This window comes from Scyliorhinus canicula, chromosome 13 (genome assembly GCF_902713615.1).
Source record: "Scyliorhinus canicula chromosome 13, sScyCan1.1, whole genome shotgun sequence".
In the NCBI taxonomy this organism is placed as follows: domain Eukaryota; kingdom Metazoa; phylum Chordata; class Chondrichthyes; order Carcharhiniformes; family Scyliorhinidae; genus Scyliorhinus; species Scyliorhinus canicula.
The window spans coordinates 35,030,927-35,049,995 of NC_052158.1; the positions used below are offsets into that span (position 1 = coordinate 35,030,927).

The 19,069-nt window shown below is 54.9% G+C and overlaps 1 protein-coding gene across 1 annotated transcript in view; it reads right to left on the reverse strand.

Moving 5' to 3' along the window:
• Positions 1-15,359: 15,359 nt before the first annotated feature.
• Positions 15,360-19,069, reverse strand: part of LOC119975554 — a 76,061-nt gene continuing 72,351 nt past the window's right edge. The window contains exon 13 of the mRNA XM_038815341.1: positions 15,360-18,501. Coding sequence (XP_038671269.1) covers positions 17,117-18,501 — 1,385 coding nt within the window. The 3' untranslated portion in view covers positions 15,360-17,116. The remainder of the gene's footprint in view (positions 18,502-19,069) is intronic.

Below are 19,069 nucleotides of genomic sequence, written 5' to 3' on the forward strand. Positions count from 1 at the left end.
GCTAACCACTGTACCGCCCCTTCCCGCTCAGGATCTTAAGAGTTTTGATCAAGTTACCTCTCACTCTTCTGAACTCTAGTGGATACAAACTATCCACTAGAGTTTGTAGTGGATCTCCAACAAATCCTCATAAGACCAACCAGCCAACAGCTGATGTTAGTCCAGTATGCCTTATACCTTCTATGAACTGCTTCTAATGCATTTATATGTTCCCTTAAATAAAGAGAACAATACTGTACACAATCCTACAGATGTGGTCTTTACCATAGAATTTACAGTGCAGAAGGAGGCCATTTGGCCCATCGAGTCTGCACCGGCTCTTGGAAAGAGCACCCTACCCAAGCCCACACCCCCACCCTATACCCATAACCCCACCCAACACTAAGGGCAATTTTGGACACAAAGGGCAATTTTTCATGGCCAATCCACCTAACCTGCACATCTTTGGACTGTGGGAGGAAACTGGAGCACCCGGAGGTTAACCCACACACTCACGGAGAGAACTTGCAGACTCCGGACAGACTGTGATCCAGCCGGGGATCACCATGCCCTGTGAGACCCTATTCTTGCCAACAAGTGGTTAGCACTACTGCCTCACATGGTTCCATTCCGGCCTTGGGTGACCCTGTGGAGTTTGCACTTTCTCCCCATGTCTGCTTGTTTCTCCTCCGGGTGCTCCGGTTTCCACCCACAGTGAAAACATGTGCAGATTTGGTGGATTGGACACACTAAAATTGCCCCTCAGTGTTCAGGGATGTATAGGTTAGGTGGGTTATGGGAATAGGGTGGGGGAAATGGGCCTGGGTGGGGTGCTCTTTGAGGGTCGGTGCACACTCGATGGGCCCAATGGCTGCTTTTTGGACTGTAGGGAAGCTGTGAGTCTTCAGTTCCCCTTACAATAAACGATAACATTACAGGATGGCTAGAAGTGTAGGTTAGAGTCAGGAGATTTTGACCACTGGCTTCCTACGCTGTCACGCACCGCTCGATGATCTGCAAGGTACGAGCCCGGGCTGCGGTTTTTTAAATACTCTTCACTCAGCTGGATGAGTTACAGTCGGAGCCGGATATTATTGAGGATAGAACAGAGCGTGTGACAATCCCGCCACTCAGCCTCCATTGCCAGTGGTGGGGACGACCCCCGTGTGTGTTACCGACTGCAGCAACTCATCAAGGTGACTTTGACAGTCTGCTTCCTCAGACATCCCCACCCTCCCTCTCCCCCAGCCCCTGGGCATTGTTGAGAAGGGAAAAAGTAGAAACCGAGGAAACATCCTCTAAAGTTCGAAGTTCCAGAACAGGCCAACTTGCACACACAGCAACCCCCCCACCCACACAAACACATGCTCCCCCACATGGTGCCCGATAGTCCCATACAAAATTAACACCAACGTGTGCCAACCCATTCACAAAGTGAATCCACCAGGTTAACCCACACTGGTGCACATTCTCTCCAACACGGGACCCAGAACCTGGAAGCAAAACCTGGGAAGGGGGAGGTCGAGGCTTGAGGAAGGGGTGGGAGGGCATTGTGGTGGCGCAGCGGCAGCAGCAGTTTGGGGGGGGGGGGGGGGGTATGTTTTCCTGAACAGGTTAGATCGTTAAAAATCAATAACAGAATCAGAGTCATAGTGCTGTGCTCAACCTGGAATAACATTGACAATAATCACTGTTTGCGTAGAAGCCGTGATACATTTAATCATGATGTAATGCAGATCATTACAATCGAGACTGTAAGAAAGGGGCCCAGGGGAGGAGGGGGAGTGAAGGTGATGGAGGTTAACCAATTTTACAGGGGCCGGGGGAGGGGCGGTGAGGATACAAGCCCCAGCAGGTTTCAGGGACTAGGAGGGGAGGGGTAAGTGTTGGGCTGGAGGTTACAGTTTGAGGCTGCACAGTCGCAGGCCCTCGGCATTGCCCGGGCAGCTGGTTAAGTACGGACTGAAATAGGGGAAGAGTCTCTCTGTGAAGGTGTCTTTGAAGCTGTAGATATGGGTCATGTTGTCAGCGTTATAGAAGGACACCTGGCCTCCCTCGAAATCCAGGTAGATCCCCACCTTACTGGGGGTTCAGAGGAGACTGGGTGATTTACCGAAATGGAGCCCAAACCCCAGAGCCCCGATATGCACAGGAACGCAGATCAGTTAGGGAGAGGTTGGATAGACTGGGGTTGCTTTCCTGAGACCAGAGGCGGCGAAGGGATGACCGAATCGGGGTGTAGAAAATTATGAGGGGCCTAGACAGGGCAGACAGGAAAGACCTATTTCCCCGAGCTGACTGTTCAATGACCAGGGGAATGAAGAAATGTGATTGGCAGAAGGAATGAGACGGGTCCCAAGATAAAATATTTTCATCTCGTGGAGGAAGGTAGGGCAGCGAGGGTGGGTGGGCCGGGCGGAGAAGGTGGGGCGGCAAAGGGGGGGGGGGGGAGTGGGGTAGCGAGGGGGGGGAGTCGGGTAGCGAGGGGGGGGGGGGGGGGGGAGGAGATAGGGCGGAGGGGGGGTCGTGAGTGGTGTAGGTGGGGGTGTCTTGTAGGCCTGGCCACAGAGGATGTAGGCCTGGTGGTGGGTGTATGGGGGAAGGCTCATAGGCCGGCGGGGGCGGTAAGTGGTGCAGGCCGGGGCGGGGTGGGGTTGGGATGTCCCTCTCGGGAGGTGGGGGAGACGAGGGTAAATCATTTGGAGTTTCGCCAGGGGAAACGGTGCCCTGGATTTCACGTCATATTTGAAGATAAGGATGTTTCCTATTAACCCAAAAAGGACAGATAGTGGCCTCTATTTAAGGTCAGTCCTGCCCATGTGACAGTGCAGCATTCCCTCAGTACTGACCCTCTGACAGTGCAGCACTCCCTCAGTACTGACCCTCTGACAGTGCAGCACTCCCTCAGTACTGACCGTCTGACAGTGCAGCACTCCCTCAGAACTGACCCTTTGACAGTGCAGCACTCCCTCAGTACTGACCCTCTGACAGTGCAGCACTCCCTCAGTACTGACCCTCTGACAGTGCAGCCCTCCCTCAGTACTGACCCTCTGACAGTGCAGCACTCCCTCAGTACTGACTCTCTGACAGTGCAGCACTCCCTAAGTACTGACCCTCTGACAGTGCAGCACTCCCTCAGTACTAACCCTCTGACAGTGCAGCATACCCTCAGTACTGACCCTCTGTCTGTGCAGCACTCCCTCAGTACTGACCTTCTGACAATGCAGCACTCCCTCAGTACTGACCCTCTGACAGTGCAGCACTCCCTCAGTACTGACCCTCTGACAGTGCAGCACTCCCTCAGTACTGACCCTCTGACAGTGCAGTACCCTCAGTACTGACCCTCTGACAGTGCAGCATTCCCTCAGTACTGATCCTCTGACTGTGCAGCACTCCCTCAGTACTGCCCCTCTGACAGTGCAGCCCTCCCTCAGTGCTGACCCTCTGACAGTGCAGCACTCCCTCAGTACTGACCCTCTGACAGTGCAACACTCCCTCAGTACTCACCCTCTGACAGTGCAGCATTCCCTCAGTACTCACCCTCTGACAGTGCAGCACTCCCTCAGTACTGTCTCTCTGACAGTGCAGCATTCCCTCAGTACTGACCGTCTGGCAGTGCAGCATACCCTCAGTACTGACCCTCTGTCAGTGCAGCACTCCCTCAGTACTGACCTGCTGACAATGCAGCACTCCCTCAGTACTGACCCTCTGACAGTGCAGCACTCCCTCAGTACTGACCCCCTGACAGTGCAGCACTCCCTCAGGTCTGACCCTCTGACAGTGCAGCACTCCCTCAGTTCTGACCCACTGACAGTGCAGCACTCCCTCAGTACTGACCCTCTGACAGTGCAGCACTCCCTCAGTACTGACCCTCCGACAGTGCAGCACTCCCTCAGTACTGACCCTCTGACAGTGCAGCACTCCCTCAGTACTGACTCTCTGACAGTGCAGCACACACTCAGCACTGACCGTCTGGCAGTGCAGCCCTCCCTCAGTACTGACCCTCTGTCAGTGCAGCACTCCCTCAGTACTGACCTTCTGACAATGCTGCAGTCCCTCAGTACTGACCCTCTGACAGTGCAGCACTCCCTCAGTACTGACCCTCTGACAGTGCAGCACTCCCTCAGTACTGACCCTCTGACAGTGCAGCACTTCCTCAGTACTGACCCTCTGACAGTGCAGCATTCCCTCAGTACTGATCCTCTGACAGTGCAGCACTCCCTCAGTACTGACCCTCTGACAGTGCAGCACTCCCTCAGTACTGACCCTCTGACAGAGCAGCACTCCCTCAGTACTGACCCTCTGACAGTGCAGCACTCCCTCAGTACTGACCCTCTGACAGCGCAGCACTCCCTCAGTACTGACCCTCTGACAGTGCAGCACTCCCTCAGTACTGACCCTCTGACAGTGCAGCACTCCCTCAGTACTGACTCTCTGACAGTGCAGCACTCCCTCAGTACTGACCCTCTGACAGTGCAGCACTCCCTCAGTACTGACCCTCTGACAGTGCAGCATTCCCTCAGTACTAACCCTCTGACAGTGCAGCACTCCCTCAGTACTGACCCTCTGACAGTGCAGCACTCCCTCAGTACTGACCCTCTGACAGTGCAGCACTCCCTCAGTACTGACCTTCTGACAATGCAGCACTCCCTCAGTACTGACTCTCTGACAGTGCAGCACTCCCTCAGTACTGACCCTCTGACAGTGCAGCACTCCCTCCCTCAGTACTGACCCTCTGACATTGCAGCACACCCTCAGTGCTGACCCTCTGACAGTGCAGTACTCCCTCAGTACTGACCCTCTGACAGTGCAGCATTCCCCCAGTACTGACCCTCTGACAGTGCAGCGCTCCCTTAGTACTGACCCTCTGACAGTGCAGCACTCCCTCAGTACTGACTCTCTGACAGTGCAGCACTCCCTCAGTACTGACCCTTTGACAGTGCAGCACTCCCTCAGTACTGAATCTCTGACAGTGCAGCACTCCTTCAGTACTGACCCTCTGACATTGCAGCACTCCCTCAGTACTGACCCTCTGACAGTACAGCACTCCCTCAGTACTGACCCTCTGACAGTGCAGCAGTCCCCCTGTACTGACCTTCTGACAGTGCAGCACTCCCTCAGTACTGACCCTTTGACAGTGCAGCACTCCCTCAGTACTGTCCCTCTGACAGTGAAGCACTCCCTCAGTACTGACCCTCTGACAGTGCAACACCCTCAGTACTGACCCTCTGACAGTGCAGCACTCCCTTAGTACTGGCTCCCTGACAGTGCAGCGCTCCCTCAGGACTGACCCTCTGACAGTGCAACACCCTCAGTACTGACTCTCTGACAGTGCAGCGCTCCCTCAGTACTGACCTTCTGACAGTGCAGCACTCCCTCATACTGACACTGTGACAGTGCAGCACTCCCTCAGTTCTGACCCTCTGACAGTGCAACACTCCCTCAGTACTCACCCTCTGACAGTGCAGCATTCCCTCAGTACTCACCCTCTGACAGTGCAGCACTCCCTCAGTCCTGTCTCTCTGACAGTGCGGCACTCCCTCAGTACTGACTCTCTGACAGTGCAGCACACAGCACTGACCCTCTGGCAGTGCAGCATACCCTCAGTACTGACCCTCTGACAGTGCAGCACTCCCTCAGTACTGCCCCACTGACAGTGCAGCAGTCCCTCAGTACTGACCTTCTGACAGTGCAGCAACCTCAGTACTGACTCTCTGACCTTGCAGCACTCCCTCAGTACTAACCCTCTGACAGTGCAGCGCTCCCTCGGTACTGACCTTCTGACAGTGCAGCACTCCCTCTGTACTGACTCTCTGACAGTGCAGCACTCCCTCATACTGACTCCCTGACAGTGCGGCACTCCCTCAGTACTTACCCTCTAACAGTGCGGCACTCTCTCATACTGACTCTCTGACCGTGCAGCACTCCCTCAGTACTGACCCACTAACAGTGCAGCACTCCCTCAGTACTGACCCTCTAACAGTGCGGCACTCCCTCATACTGACCCTCTGACAGTGCAGTACTCCCTCATACTGACCCTCTGACAGTGCGGCACTCCCTCAGTACTGACCCTCTGACAGTGCAGCACTCCCTCAGTACTGACCCTCTGACAATGCAGCACTCCCTCAGGACTGACCCTCTTACATTGCAGCACTCACTCAGTACTGACCCTCTGACAGTGCAGTACACCCTCATACTGACCCTCTGGCAGTGCAGCACTCCCTCAATACTGACCCTTTGACAATGCAGCACTCCCTCAGTACTGACCCTCTGACAGTGCAGCACCCCCTAGTACTGGCCGTTTGACAGTGCAGCACTCCCTCAATACTGACCCTTTGACAGTGCATCGCTCCCTCAGTACTAACCCTCTGACAGTGCAGCACTCACTCGGTACTGACCCTCTTACAGTGCTGCACTCCTTCAGTACTGACCCTCTGAGAGTGCAGCACTCCCTCAGTACTGACCCTCTGACAGTGCAGCACTCCTTCAGTACTGACCTTTTGACAGTGCAGCACTCCCTCAGTACTGACTCTCTGACAGTGCAGCACACACTCAGCACTGACCCTCTGGCAGTGCAGCATACCCTCAGTACTGACACTCTAACATTGCAGCACTCCCTCAGTACTGTCTCTCTGACAGTGCAGCACTCCCTCAGTACCTACTCTGACAGTGCAGCACACACTCAGTACTAACCCTCTGACAGTGCAGCACCCCCTAGTACTGGCCGTTTGACAGTGCAGCACTCCCTCAATACTGACCCTTTGACAGTGCATCGCTCCCTCAGTACTAACCCTCTGACAGTGCAGCACTCACTCAGTACTGACCCTCTTACAGTGCTGCACTCCTTCAGTACTGACCCTCAGACAGTGCAGCACTCCCTCAGTACTGACCCTCTGAGAGTGCAGCACTCCCTCAGTACTGACCCTCTGACAGTGCAGCACTCCTTCAGTACTGACCTTTTGACAGTGCAGCACTCCCTCAGTACTGACTCTCTGACAGTGCAGCACACACTCAGCACTGACCCTCTGGCAGTGCAGCATACCCTCAGTACTGACCCTCTGACAGTGCAGCACTCCCTCAGTACTGACACTCTGACATTGCAGCCCTCCCTCAGTACTGTCTCTCTGACAGTGCAGCACTCCCTCAGTACCTACTCTCTGACAGTGCAGCACACACTCAGTACTAACCCTCTGACAGTGCAGCACTCCCTCAGTACTGACCCTCTGTCAGTGCAGCAACCTCAGTACTGACTCTCTGACCTTGCAGCACTCCCTCAGTACTAACCCTCTGACAGTGCAGCACTCCCTCAGTACTGACCCTCTGACAGTGCAGCACTCCCTCAGTACTGACCCTCTGACAGTGCAGCATTCCCTCAGTACTGATCCTCTGACAGTGCAGCACTCCCTCAGTACTGACCCTCTGACAGTGCAGCATTCCCCCAGTACTGACCCTCTGACAGTGCAGCGCTCCCTTAGTACTGACCCTCTGACAGTGCAGCACTCCCTCAGTACTGACTCTCTGACAGTGCAGCACTCCCTCAGTACTGACCCTTTGACAGTGCAGCACTCCCTCAGTACTGACCCTCTGACAGTGCAGCACTCCTTCAGTACTGACCCTCTGACATTGCAGCACTCCCTCAGTACTGACCCTCTGACAGTGCAGCACTCCCTCAGTACTGACCCTCTGACAGTGCAGCAGTCCCCCAGTACTGACCTTCTGACAGTGCAGCACTCCCTCAGTACTGACCCTTTGACAGTGCAGCACTCTCTCAGTACTGTCCCTCTGACAGTGAAGCACTCCCTTAGTACTGACCCTCTGACAGTGCAGCACTCCCTCAGTACTGGCTCCCTGACAGTGCAGCGCTCCCTCAGTACTGACCTTCTGACAGTGCAGCAATCCCTCATACTGACACTGTGACAGTGCAGCATTCCCTCAGTACTGACCCTCTGACAGTGCAGCACTCCCTCATACTGACTCTCAGTGCGACACTCCCTCAGTACCACCCTCTGACAGTGCAGCACTCCCTCAGTACTTACCCTCTAACAGTGCGGCACTCCCTCAGTACTGACCCTCTAACAGTGCGGCACTCTCTCATACTGACCCTCTGACCGTGCAGCACTCCCTCAGTACTGACCCACTAACAGTGCAGCACTCCCTCAGTACTGACCCTCTAACAGTGCGGCACTCCCTCATACTGACCCTCTAACAGTGCAGTACTCCCTCATACTGATCCTCTGACAGTGCGGCACTCCCTCAGTACTGACCCTCTGATAGTGCAGCACTCCCTCAGTACTGACCCTCTGACAATGCAGCACTCCATCAGGACTGACCCTCTCACATTGCAGCACTCACTCAGTACTGACCCTCTGACAGTGCAGTACACCCTCATACTGACCCTCTTACAGTGCAGCACTCCCTCAATACTGACCCTTTGACAATGCAGCACTCCCTCAGTACTGACCCTCTGACAGTGCAGCACCCCCTAGTACTGACCGTTTGACAGTGCAGCACTCCCTCAATACTGACCCTTTGACAGTGCATCGCTCCCTCAGTACTAACCCTCTGACAGTGCAGCACTCACTCAGTACTGACCCTCTTACAGTGCTGCACTCCTTCAGTACTGACCCTCTGAGAGTGCAGCACTCCCTCAGTACTGACCCTCTGACAGTGCAGCACTCCCTCAGTACTGACCTTTTGACAGTGCAACACTCCCTCAGTACTGGCTCTCTGACAGTGCAGCACTCCCTCAGTACTGACCCTCTGACAGTGCAGCACTCCCTCAGTACTGACCCTCTGACAGTGCAGCACTCCCTCAGTACTGACCCTCTGACAGTGCAGCACTGTCTCAGTACTGACCCTCTGACAGTGCAGCACTCCCTCAGTACTGACCCTCTGACAGTGCAGCACTCCCTCAGTACTGACCCTCTGACAATGCAGCATTCCCTCAGTACTGACCCTCTGACAGTGCAGCACTCCCTCAGTACTGACCCTCTGACAGTGCAGCACTCCCTCAGTACTGACACTCTGACAGTGAGGCACTCCCTCAGTACTGACACTCTGACAGTGCAGGACTCCCTCAGTACTGACCCTCTGACAATGCAGCACTCCCTCAGTACTGACACTCTGACAGTGCAGGACTCCCTCAGTACTGACCCTCAGACAGTGCGGCCCTCCCTCAGTACTGACACTGACAGTGCAGCACTCCCTCAATACTGACCCTTTGACAATGCAGCACTCCCTCAGTACTGACCCTCTGACAGTGCAGCACCCCCTAGTACTGACCGTTTGACAGTGCAGCACTCCCTCAGTACTGACCCTCTGACAGTGCATCGCTCCCTCAGTACTAACCCTCTGACAGTGCAGCACTCACTCAGTACTGACCCTCTTACAGTGCTGCACTCCTTCAGTACTGACCCTCTGAGAGTGCAGCACTCCCTCAGTACTGACCCTCTGACAGTGCAGCACTCCCTCAGTACTGACCTTTTGACAGTGCAACACTCCCTCAGTACTGGCTCTCTGACAGTGCAGCACTCCCTCAGTACTGACCCTCTGACAGTGCAGCACTCCCTCAGTACTGACCCTCTGACAGTGCAGCACTCCCTCAGTACTGACCCTCTGACAGTGCAGCACTGTCTCAGTACTGACCCTCTGACAGTGCAGCACTCCCTCAGTACTGACCCTCTGACAGTGCAGCACTCCCTCAGTACTGACCCTCTGACAATGCAGCATTCCCTCAGTACTGACCCTCTGACAGTGCAGCACTCCCTCAGTACTGACCCTCTGACAGTGCAGCACTCCCTCAGTACTGACACTCTGACAGTGCGGCACTCCCTCAGTACTGACACTCTGACAGTGCAGGACTCCCTCAGTACTGACCCTCTGACAATGCAGCACTCCCTCAGTACTGACACTCTGACAGTGCAGGACTCCCTCAGTACTGACCCTCAGACAGTGCGGCACTCCCTCAGTACTGACCCTCTGACAATGCAGCACTCCCTCAGTACTGACCCTCTGACAGTGCAGCACTCCCTCAGTACTGACCCTCTGACAATGCAGCACTCCCTCGTCCCTGCATTGGAGGCCTCAACATGAATTGTGTCCCAAATGTCTCTTGAATGGGCCTTGAACCACCTTCTTCAGATGAAAGTGTGATGAATGAAGCCACGGGTACCACAAGGGCTTCCCCACCTATCTGAAAACATGGGGCTGGGGGAGTAGTGGGGGCTGGGCGAATGCCTGGCGGCGGGGCGAGTGCCTGGGGGCGGGGGGCTGGGTGAGTGCCTGGGGGTGGGGGGGATGGGTGTGCCTGGGGGTGGGGGGTGGGTGAGTGCCTGGGGGTGGGTGAGTGCCTGGGGGTGGGTGGGGGAGGGGGTGGGTGAGTGCCTGGGGGTGGGTGGGGGGGGTGGGTGAGTGCCTGGGAGTTGGGGGGGGTGGGCGAGTGCCTGGGGGCGGGGTTGCGCGAGTGCCCAGGGGCGGGGGCTGCGCGAGTGCCTAGGGGGCGGTGGTGGGCGAGTGCCTAGGGGGCTGGGGTGGGCGAGTGCCTAGGGGGCGGGGGTGGGCGGGTCCCTGGGGGGCGGGGGCTGCGCGAGTTCCTGGGGGCGGGGGCTGCACGAGTTCCTGGGGGCGGGGGCTGCGCGAGTTCCTGGGGGCGGGGGGAAGGGTGCCTGGGGGCGGGGGGGGGGCGGGTGCCTGGGGGCGGGGGCGGGGGGGCGGGGCGGGTGCCTGGGGGCTGGGGGGGGGGCGGGTGCCTGGGGGCGGGGGGTTGGGTGAGTGCCTGGGGCGGGGGGCTGGGCGAGTGCCTGGGGGCTGGGTGATTGCCTGGGTGCGGAGAGGGTGCCGGTGGGCGGGGGGCTGGGCGAGTGCCTGGGGCGGGGGCTGTGGGAGTGCCTGGGGCGGGGGGCTGGGTGAGTGCCTGGGGCGGGGGCTGTGGGAGTGCCTGGGGCGGGGGCTGTGGGAGTGCCTGGGGCGGGGGCTGTGGGAGTGCCTGGGGCGGGGGCTGTGGGAGTGCCTGGGGCGGGGGCTGTGGGAGTGCCTGGGGCGGGGGCTGTGGGAGTGCCTGGGGCGGGGGCTGTGGGAGTGCCTGGGGCGGGGGCTGTGGGAGTGCCTGGGGCGGGGGCTGTGGGAGTGCCTGGGGCGGGGGCTGTGGGAGTGCCTGGGGCGGGGGCTGTGGGAGTGCCTGGGGCGGGGGGCTGGGTGAGTGCCTGGGGGCTGGGCGATTGCCTGGGTGCGGGGAGGGTGCCGGTGGGCGGGACGAGTGCCTGGGCGCGGGGACGGTGCCTGGGGGTGGGCGAGTATTAATGGGGCATGCATTATAAATGCAAAAAGGTTATGTTGTGTACGACACTCGATCAGTCACTGCTGGAGTATTGCATCCATTTCTGGGCCTTGTACTTTCGGAAAAAAGTTAAGTAATTGGAGAGAGTGCAGGAAAGATTCACTGAGATTAGTTCCTGGGGTGAGGAACTTCAGTATTGAAGACAAATTGGGGAAGTTATTTTAAAATTTAGAGTCCCCAATTCTTTTTTCCCAATTAAGGGGCGATTTAGCGTGGTCAATCCCCCTACCCCGCACACCTTTGGGTTGTGGGGGCGAGACCTACGCAGGCACGGGGAGAAAATTCAAACTAACCACACGGACAGTGACCCGGGGCTGGGTTCAAACCTGGGTCCTCAGCGCCGTGAGGCAGCAGTGCTAACCACTGCGCCACCGTGCTGCCCCAGATTGGAGAAGTTAGGTCTGCTTTACCGAGTGAAAAAAAGGCTGAAGAGAGGAGGTATTCCAAATCATGAAGGGCCCGGAGAGAGTAGATAAAGAGAGAGAGAGAGACACAGTTACCACCGGTGAAAGGATCTGAAGTAATTAGTAAAAGAAGCAAAAGCGACATGAGGAAAATCTTTCTCCTGCAGCAAGTGGCGATGGTTTGGAATGTACTGCCTGAGAGTGTGGTGGAGGGGGGTTCAATTGAAATATTCAAAATGGAATTGAAGTGTTATTGGCAAAAGTAGGAGCCAAGATCACAGAGAGAAGGCGGAGTTACGGCATTGGATAAATTGCTCATTCTGAGGATCGGTGCTGCTGCGATGGGCCAGGTGGCCTCCTTCTGCACGTAACGATTCTGGTGACAGGACAGAATGAGTATCATTCAGCGATTCCACCAATGCCACACGTCTTTATCCTGTAGTCCTGCAGATTTTAACCACAGCCTCGACTCGCGAACATAAATAGCATAACCAGCTAGGAGATTGTCCCTTAATTTGACATTTTGCCGCGTCCCTTAAGTGACACCTTTTGTCCTGTTTTTTCAGCCAGCCAGTGATTGATCCTGGGAGTCTCCTCTTGCTGTTGTGTCTCTCTTTCTTCTTGTGAGAATGCAACACACCCTGCCCTCCAAACTAACTCACTGACCCACGGCTCTTAGGGTCACCAGCAACACCCCCTGATGCACGATCAATTGCACAAAAGATCAGATTGGGTACAACTGTGGCTTTATTACAGTCAGATGCGTGGCCTCCTGCTGCAGCTGGAGAAATGGCTGCTCAGAAGGACACGCATATTTATACGGCTACTTATGGGCGGAGCTAGCCGGCAGGGGCTACCGGCGAACCTGTAGTGCAGGTCCTACCTTACATCCCCTAATACAGGTGCAAACAGCGATTCACCACATTCACCCCCTGTTAAAAATGAGTCCGGCGGGGGTGGTGTGGAACGATATAGTTTTGCAAATAATTTACAGTGGGGGGGGGGCCTCAACCGGGATCTTTGATTCATGTCGCATTACATCCACCCCCCACCATCAGGCCTGGACTTGCAAAATCCTACCAACTGTTCTGGCTTGGGACAATTCACACCTCTTTAACCTGTGATTATCCCTCTCCCTGGATCTGTAATGATTTGGTTACCTGCAAATGCCTGCATTCCAAGCATTGTCCAGCATCTCTGACTTTGTCTATATAAATGTTTCTGGAACATACCTCGCCATTCACCTGAGGAAGGAGCTGCGCTCCGAATGCTCGTGTTTGAAACAAACCTGTTGGACTCGGTGTTGTAAGACTTCTTATATTTAAGGTCAGGGCCCCAAATATTCTCCAGAACTGAACAATGATGTGATTCCATTACGGGCAGCATTCTGTTCCATCCTGCCGGCGGAGAATCCGGGCAGCACAGTGGTTAGCACAGGTGCTCCACAGCTTCAGGGTCCTAGGTTCGATTCCCGGCTGGGTCACTGTCTGTGCGGAGTCTGCATGTTCTCCCAGTGTCTGCGTGGGCTTCCTCCGGGTGCTCCGGTTTCCTCCCAGTCCAAAGACGTGCAGGTTAGGTGGATTGGCCATGCTAAATTGCCCTTAGTGTCCAAAAAAGATTGGGTGGGTTCACTGGGTTACAGGGATAGAGTAGAGGTGTGGGCTTAGGTAGGGTCCTCTTTCCAAGGGCCAATGCAGACTCAATGGGCTGAATGGCGTCCTTCTACACTGTAAATTCTATGATCCCAGCCCCATATATCGGGTGCACATCTGGTCTGGATCTTCCCAGAGAGGGGGTCCGGTACCTGTCCAATAAATAGGACAATTTGAAAACGAGTAAATGGGCAGAGAGACCCTGGTGTCCAAAGGAGGAAAGGGGTCTTTCAGGGTCAAGGAAAGGATGTTTCCTCTTGTGGGAGAATCTAGAATTGGTGGTCAAGGGTTAAAAATAAGGGGTCGTCCAATTAAGATGGTGATGAGAATTTCTTTCTCTCAGAGTCGTCAGTCTCTGGAACTCTTTTCCTTAAAAGACTGTGGAAGCAGAATCTTTGAATGTTTTTAAGGTAGAGTCAGATAGAAGGATGTGAAAGGTTATCAGGGGTCGGCAGGAATGTGGGTTGAGGTTACAATCATATCAGCTATGATCGAATGGTGAAGCAGGCTTGAGGGGCTGAGTGGCCTCCATAATTCGTATGGAAGTTGACAACCTGGTTACAATAGTGTATTGGGCTCTTTGGGTTTATGAATAGAGGAATAGCTTATGAAAGCAAAGGGAACATGCGCTAACTGTATAAATCACTGATTAGGCCTTAGCTGAAGGTTAATGGACAACTCTGGGCTTAACGAACGATGTAAAGACCTTAGAAAGGTTCCGCAGACGGATCACTAGGATGTTACCAAAGATGAGGGACTTCATCTATGAACAGGGCATGGAAAAGTTCAAACTGTTATCCTTGGAACAGAGGTTAACAGGTGACCTAATAGAGGATTTCAAGATGCTGAGATGTTTTGACCTGGAACTATTCACTCTGGAGAGTATCAGAGGTGATAGATCTGAAATCTAGAAGAGAGAATTTTTTTCGCACTGAGATTTGTTAGGATCTGGAGTTCTTAACTCGTTGACAGGATGTGGGCTTCGTTGGCGAGACAAGCATTTGTTGCCAATCCCTAATTGCCCTTGTAGATGGTACACACGGCTGCCACTGTGCGCCGGTGGTGGAGGGAGTGAATATTTGTGGAAGGAGTAGCAATCACACGCGCTGCTTTGTCCTGGATGGTGTCGAGCTTCCTGAGTATTGGAGCTGTACTCATCCAGGTAAGTGGGGAGTATTCCATCACACACCTGACTTGTGTCTGGTAGATGGTGGACAGGCTTCAGGGCATCAGGTGATTTACTCGCCGCAGGATTCTCAGCCTCTGACTTGCTCTGGTAGCCACAGAATTTATATGGCTGGTCCAGTCCAGTTTTCGAAGCTCTGAAAACGTATTGTTGGGTGATGTCAGAAATAATTTCAGGAGGGACTTGGCCAGGCAGTTGGGAAAGAGGACCGTTGGGGTTATGGAGCAAAATCAGGGGGCTGGCGGACTAAACACGGCTAGGGTAGGCCTGCCATCTCTGCTGCGGATTTCCACAATCCCACAAACTGCTGGTTTGGTTTGGAAGGGAACACCCTCTGGATCCTAAACAGAGCAGCAGAGCCCCCTCCCAGCCATTCTCCTCAGTGGGTCGTGGAAATCCACTCAAGGTGGCACCACTCTGAACCAGGCAGCCATTTCTCATGCTCCAAGTGCAGACAGCAGCAAGCTTTGGCAAGGCTCAGTACTAGGGCCCATTGGAGCTCCATTCCTCCAGCACACAGCTGGGTGGAAGTGCAGAGACTGAGGCGCGGTGGTCCCCAGGTCTGACCAAGGGAAGGGTGAAGGTGGGTCCTTCAGGATGTCCTGAGCGAGAGCGAGATGGAGAATTTACTTCCTCCTGTTATTGCCTTCTCCCCCTCACCCTTTGAGGCAGTTAACAACAGGGGCATTTTGCTCTTTCATTTGTACATCTGTTTTTTATTGTGCCTTTCTAACATTTCCTTTGAATTTTACTTCAGCGCTCTTGAAAGTTGAATGCATTCTGTTTCTAAATAAATCTTCCCATTCTCGTTCATTAAGATTTTATTAGTATAGTTCGCAGTAACATACGGGGGCAAGCAACCAATGAAGTGATATGTACAAACTAGCACATTCCATTTGAGGTCAAAGTTATCAACAGAAGATTGAAAATGCATTTTCTTTGATTTTTGTTTTTAAATGACCGCTGTTTAAGCTTTGCCACTTGGAGAGGAGCGAGCTCGAATTGGAGCTGACCAGGTGAAGATACGGCCTACAAAGGCTTGATTTGACAGCCCGGCCTTGATGCGTGGCTGCCTCCTGCACAGACTCAACCGGTCTCAGCTCCGGTCTCCCGCTTCATTTTAGAGCACAATTGTGTAGGACTCATGATTGGATAATCCTGGCCACTCTCTCTCTCTGGTCTGCCCACCCCCACCTGAAGCAGCCCCTTCAGCAGGCTGACTGCTTATCTCCCACACCCTGCCCAGCCGCGGTCCCTTTGAATTCCACCTTCCGCCCCAAAACCGTAAAACTCTCACCCGCCGTTTCCCAATCCCACCATGGCCTCTGCCCCTTTATCTCATAGCCTCCTGCAGTCGTGCAACCCTCCGAGATACTGCGCCCTGCAATTCTTTTTTTTAAATTTAGAGTACCCAATTCATTTTTTCCAATTAAGGGGCAATTTAGCATGGCCAATCCACCTACGTTGCACATCTTTGGGTTGTGAGGGCGAAACACACGCAAACATGGGGAGAAAGTGCAAACTCCACACAGACAGTGACCCAGAGCCGGGATCGAACCTGGGACCTCGGCTCCGTGACGCAGCAGTGCTAACCACTGCACCACCCTGCTGCCCCGTGCTAAAGAATTATGAGTCGATAGATTCAAACTACTTGGACATTCGGGCGAGTTGAATCACTTCCTGTTTGGGTTGCTCTTCACGACTGTCCTTCAAAACTGCGTTGGGTGCCAGCAATTGCTCAAAGCGCCTTTGGGAAGCCATAGCTATGTGGTTAGAAATCCAGTGAGCTCCACTGCTGTGTCACAGCTGTCATCTGCCCTTCTCAACGAGGCATCTCGTCACCTGCCGGACTCTGTCAGCCTGCTTCGTCCCCTTCACTAAACGGGCGCAGGTATCCCCCATCCACAACTCCAATTCAGGCCTGGAAATTTAGGCCTCCCTCGCTCTCTTCCCCTCTTGTTTTCTTTCCCTCCCTCCACTCCGAGGACTCGTCTGGCCGAATAATTGCCTTACTGTGCCACTGTGACTTGGGCCGCAGAAGGAATAGTGAGAGAGTGTGTCATTAAATATTCCCGTAAATACGGAAAAGGTGAGGCAGGATCCCCAAGCGTTGCCGCAAGACTACATTGTGAACAATTTTGTCAGTTAACTGTTCCTCTGATGCACAGGCTCAGTTACACGAACGAATGAGCTGAAAGCTTGTAAGCTGCTTAAACGATCGCTGCCCACCCACAGGACGTTGGGAATGTACATGGGCGCAGGTTCGGTGCCCAGTTTGGCATCTCTCCTAGGATGGGCGCAAGACGCGGAAGAATGCCACCATTTGGTTGTTTCAATCCCAGGGCAGGGCCAAGACTGACTTTGCGCGCCGTGGGTTTTTAAGTCTGCGTGGAAGTCGGGGTAAAAGGCAGCCCCCCCCGACTCGTGTCTGTCATCTTTTGTTTCAGCGCCAGTGGGCAGAAGCTAGGAAACTCTTTAGGCCAATGGGCTTATCACAAAATGTCAAATTCAACGGCGAATGGGGGGGGTGGAGAGGGGTGGGTGAGTTTACAGACTCAACCTAGCAGGCGTAATAGGACCAGCAGGACCACGACAAACCAGCGACGCCCAGCGTGACGGCGGAAAGCTCAGCATCACCCACCAAGGCACACCACACGCCACTGTAGCCCAGCAGGCCAGCCATGATTGACCGGTTACCCAGATGGCCCATCAAGGACAAGCAGAGTCCCATCAGGCCCAGCCCGACCCAGCAGACACCAGCCAGCTGGTGAAAGCTCAGCAGGAGAAGACACAATCCAACGTAGCCCTTGACTCCGCCACACCACCAGCAGACCTCGGCCACGTTGGCGTAGCCCAGCAGGGACAGGCAGAGACCAGCGTGTGCCAGGAGGCCGCAGCAGACCCACCAGACCCAGACCTCGTAATCCGACAGCCAGACCAGCCCGGCGAGGGCCCCCAGGTTGGGCACCACCCAGAACGGCCACGGGCGACCGCTCGAGGCCAGGAGCAGCCCGACCAGGCTCAGCCCCAGCAAGCAGGCACCCAGCAGCCGGGCATAAGCCAGCAGCAGGCAGCTCAAGCCGGCGTAGCCCAGAAGGCCGCTGGACAGCCAGGAAACACCCGCCAGGCTCCGCTTGCCCAGCAAAGCCCAAAGCCAGCCGGCAGACCCCAGCATGCCACAGCACACCAGGTACATCTCGGCGAAATTAGCACTCCCCGGCGAGGCGACGCCCAGCAAGACCAATACACCGAAGCAGAGCCAGGCTCTTTTCCACATGCTCCAGTCCCAATGGAAGCTGTTGGCACTCGCCAGGGGGACAGAGCTTGTCGCGTCCTCCCTCTCACAAGCCAAGCATGGGCTTATTTGCTCCTCCTCCTCCTCCTCCTCGGTGATGGGGTTTGAGACGGTCGAGTGACACAGCTGAAGAGGCTCGGCATTCCTGCCCCCCTGGTTCAGTCCTGGACTGAAGAAAGGGTAGAGTTTCTGGGTGAAGGTGCCTCTGAAAGTGTGGAGGTGGGACATGGCATCGGCATTGTAAAAGGACACTTGCCCTCCCTCACAGTCCAGGTAGACACCAATCACCCGGGGCTTGACATCTAATTGGAGATTGCTCATTGTCAACGTGAAGGCCGTGTACTTACTCCCGTTCCTCAGCCCCATAACCCAGTACCCATTGGGAGGCGTCAGGAGGATTTCCCCTTTCCTGCTGACTGACTCCCCGGCCACGCCCAGGGTCCAGCTGCTCTTGCGGCCCACATTCACCTCCCAGTAGTGCCTCCCTGACGTGAATGCCACCGAGGCGAGGACGCAGGGGCAGACGTCAAATCTCTGCGGGTCGTCGGGTAAGGGCCGTTTCTGATTCCCCTGCGCCACGCTGGTCAGGTCCTCGGACAGAACGAGCCAGGGACTGGCTGTGACGGGGTCCAGGGTCAGCGAGGCCGGTCCTGTAACAGAAACAGATCGAGGGTAAGTTAGATGCAAGGATCGGCGGATACCTCAGAACGCAAGCAATAAGAGCAGGGAGTCAACACCTCAGCTCGTCAGATCTGCTCTACCATTCAATGAGATCATGGCTGATCTGATATAATCCTCAACTCCACTTTCCCCTTATCCCCATAATCCTTGATTCCCTCACTGATTAAAAATCTGTCTATCTCAGCCTTGAACATACTTAATGACGCAGCCTCCACAGCTCTCTGCGGTACACCACAGGTTCACTAACCTCCGAGAGAGGAAAATCCTCCTCATCCCAGTCTTACGTGGGCGACATCCTACTCTGAGATTGTGCCCTTTGGTCCTCGACTCTCCCACAAGGGGGAAAGTACTCAGCACGTATCCTGTCAACCCTCCTGAGAATCCTATATGTCCCAATCAGGTTGCCTCTCATTATTCTAAACTCCAATGAGTACAGGCCTAACTGATTCAACCTCGCCGCATAAGAAAATCCCATCATACCCGGGATCAGCCGAGTGAACCTTCCCTGGACCGCCTCCAATGCCAGTATATATTTCG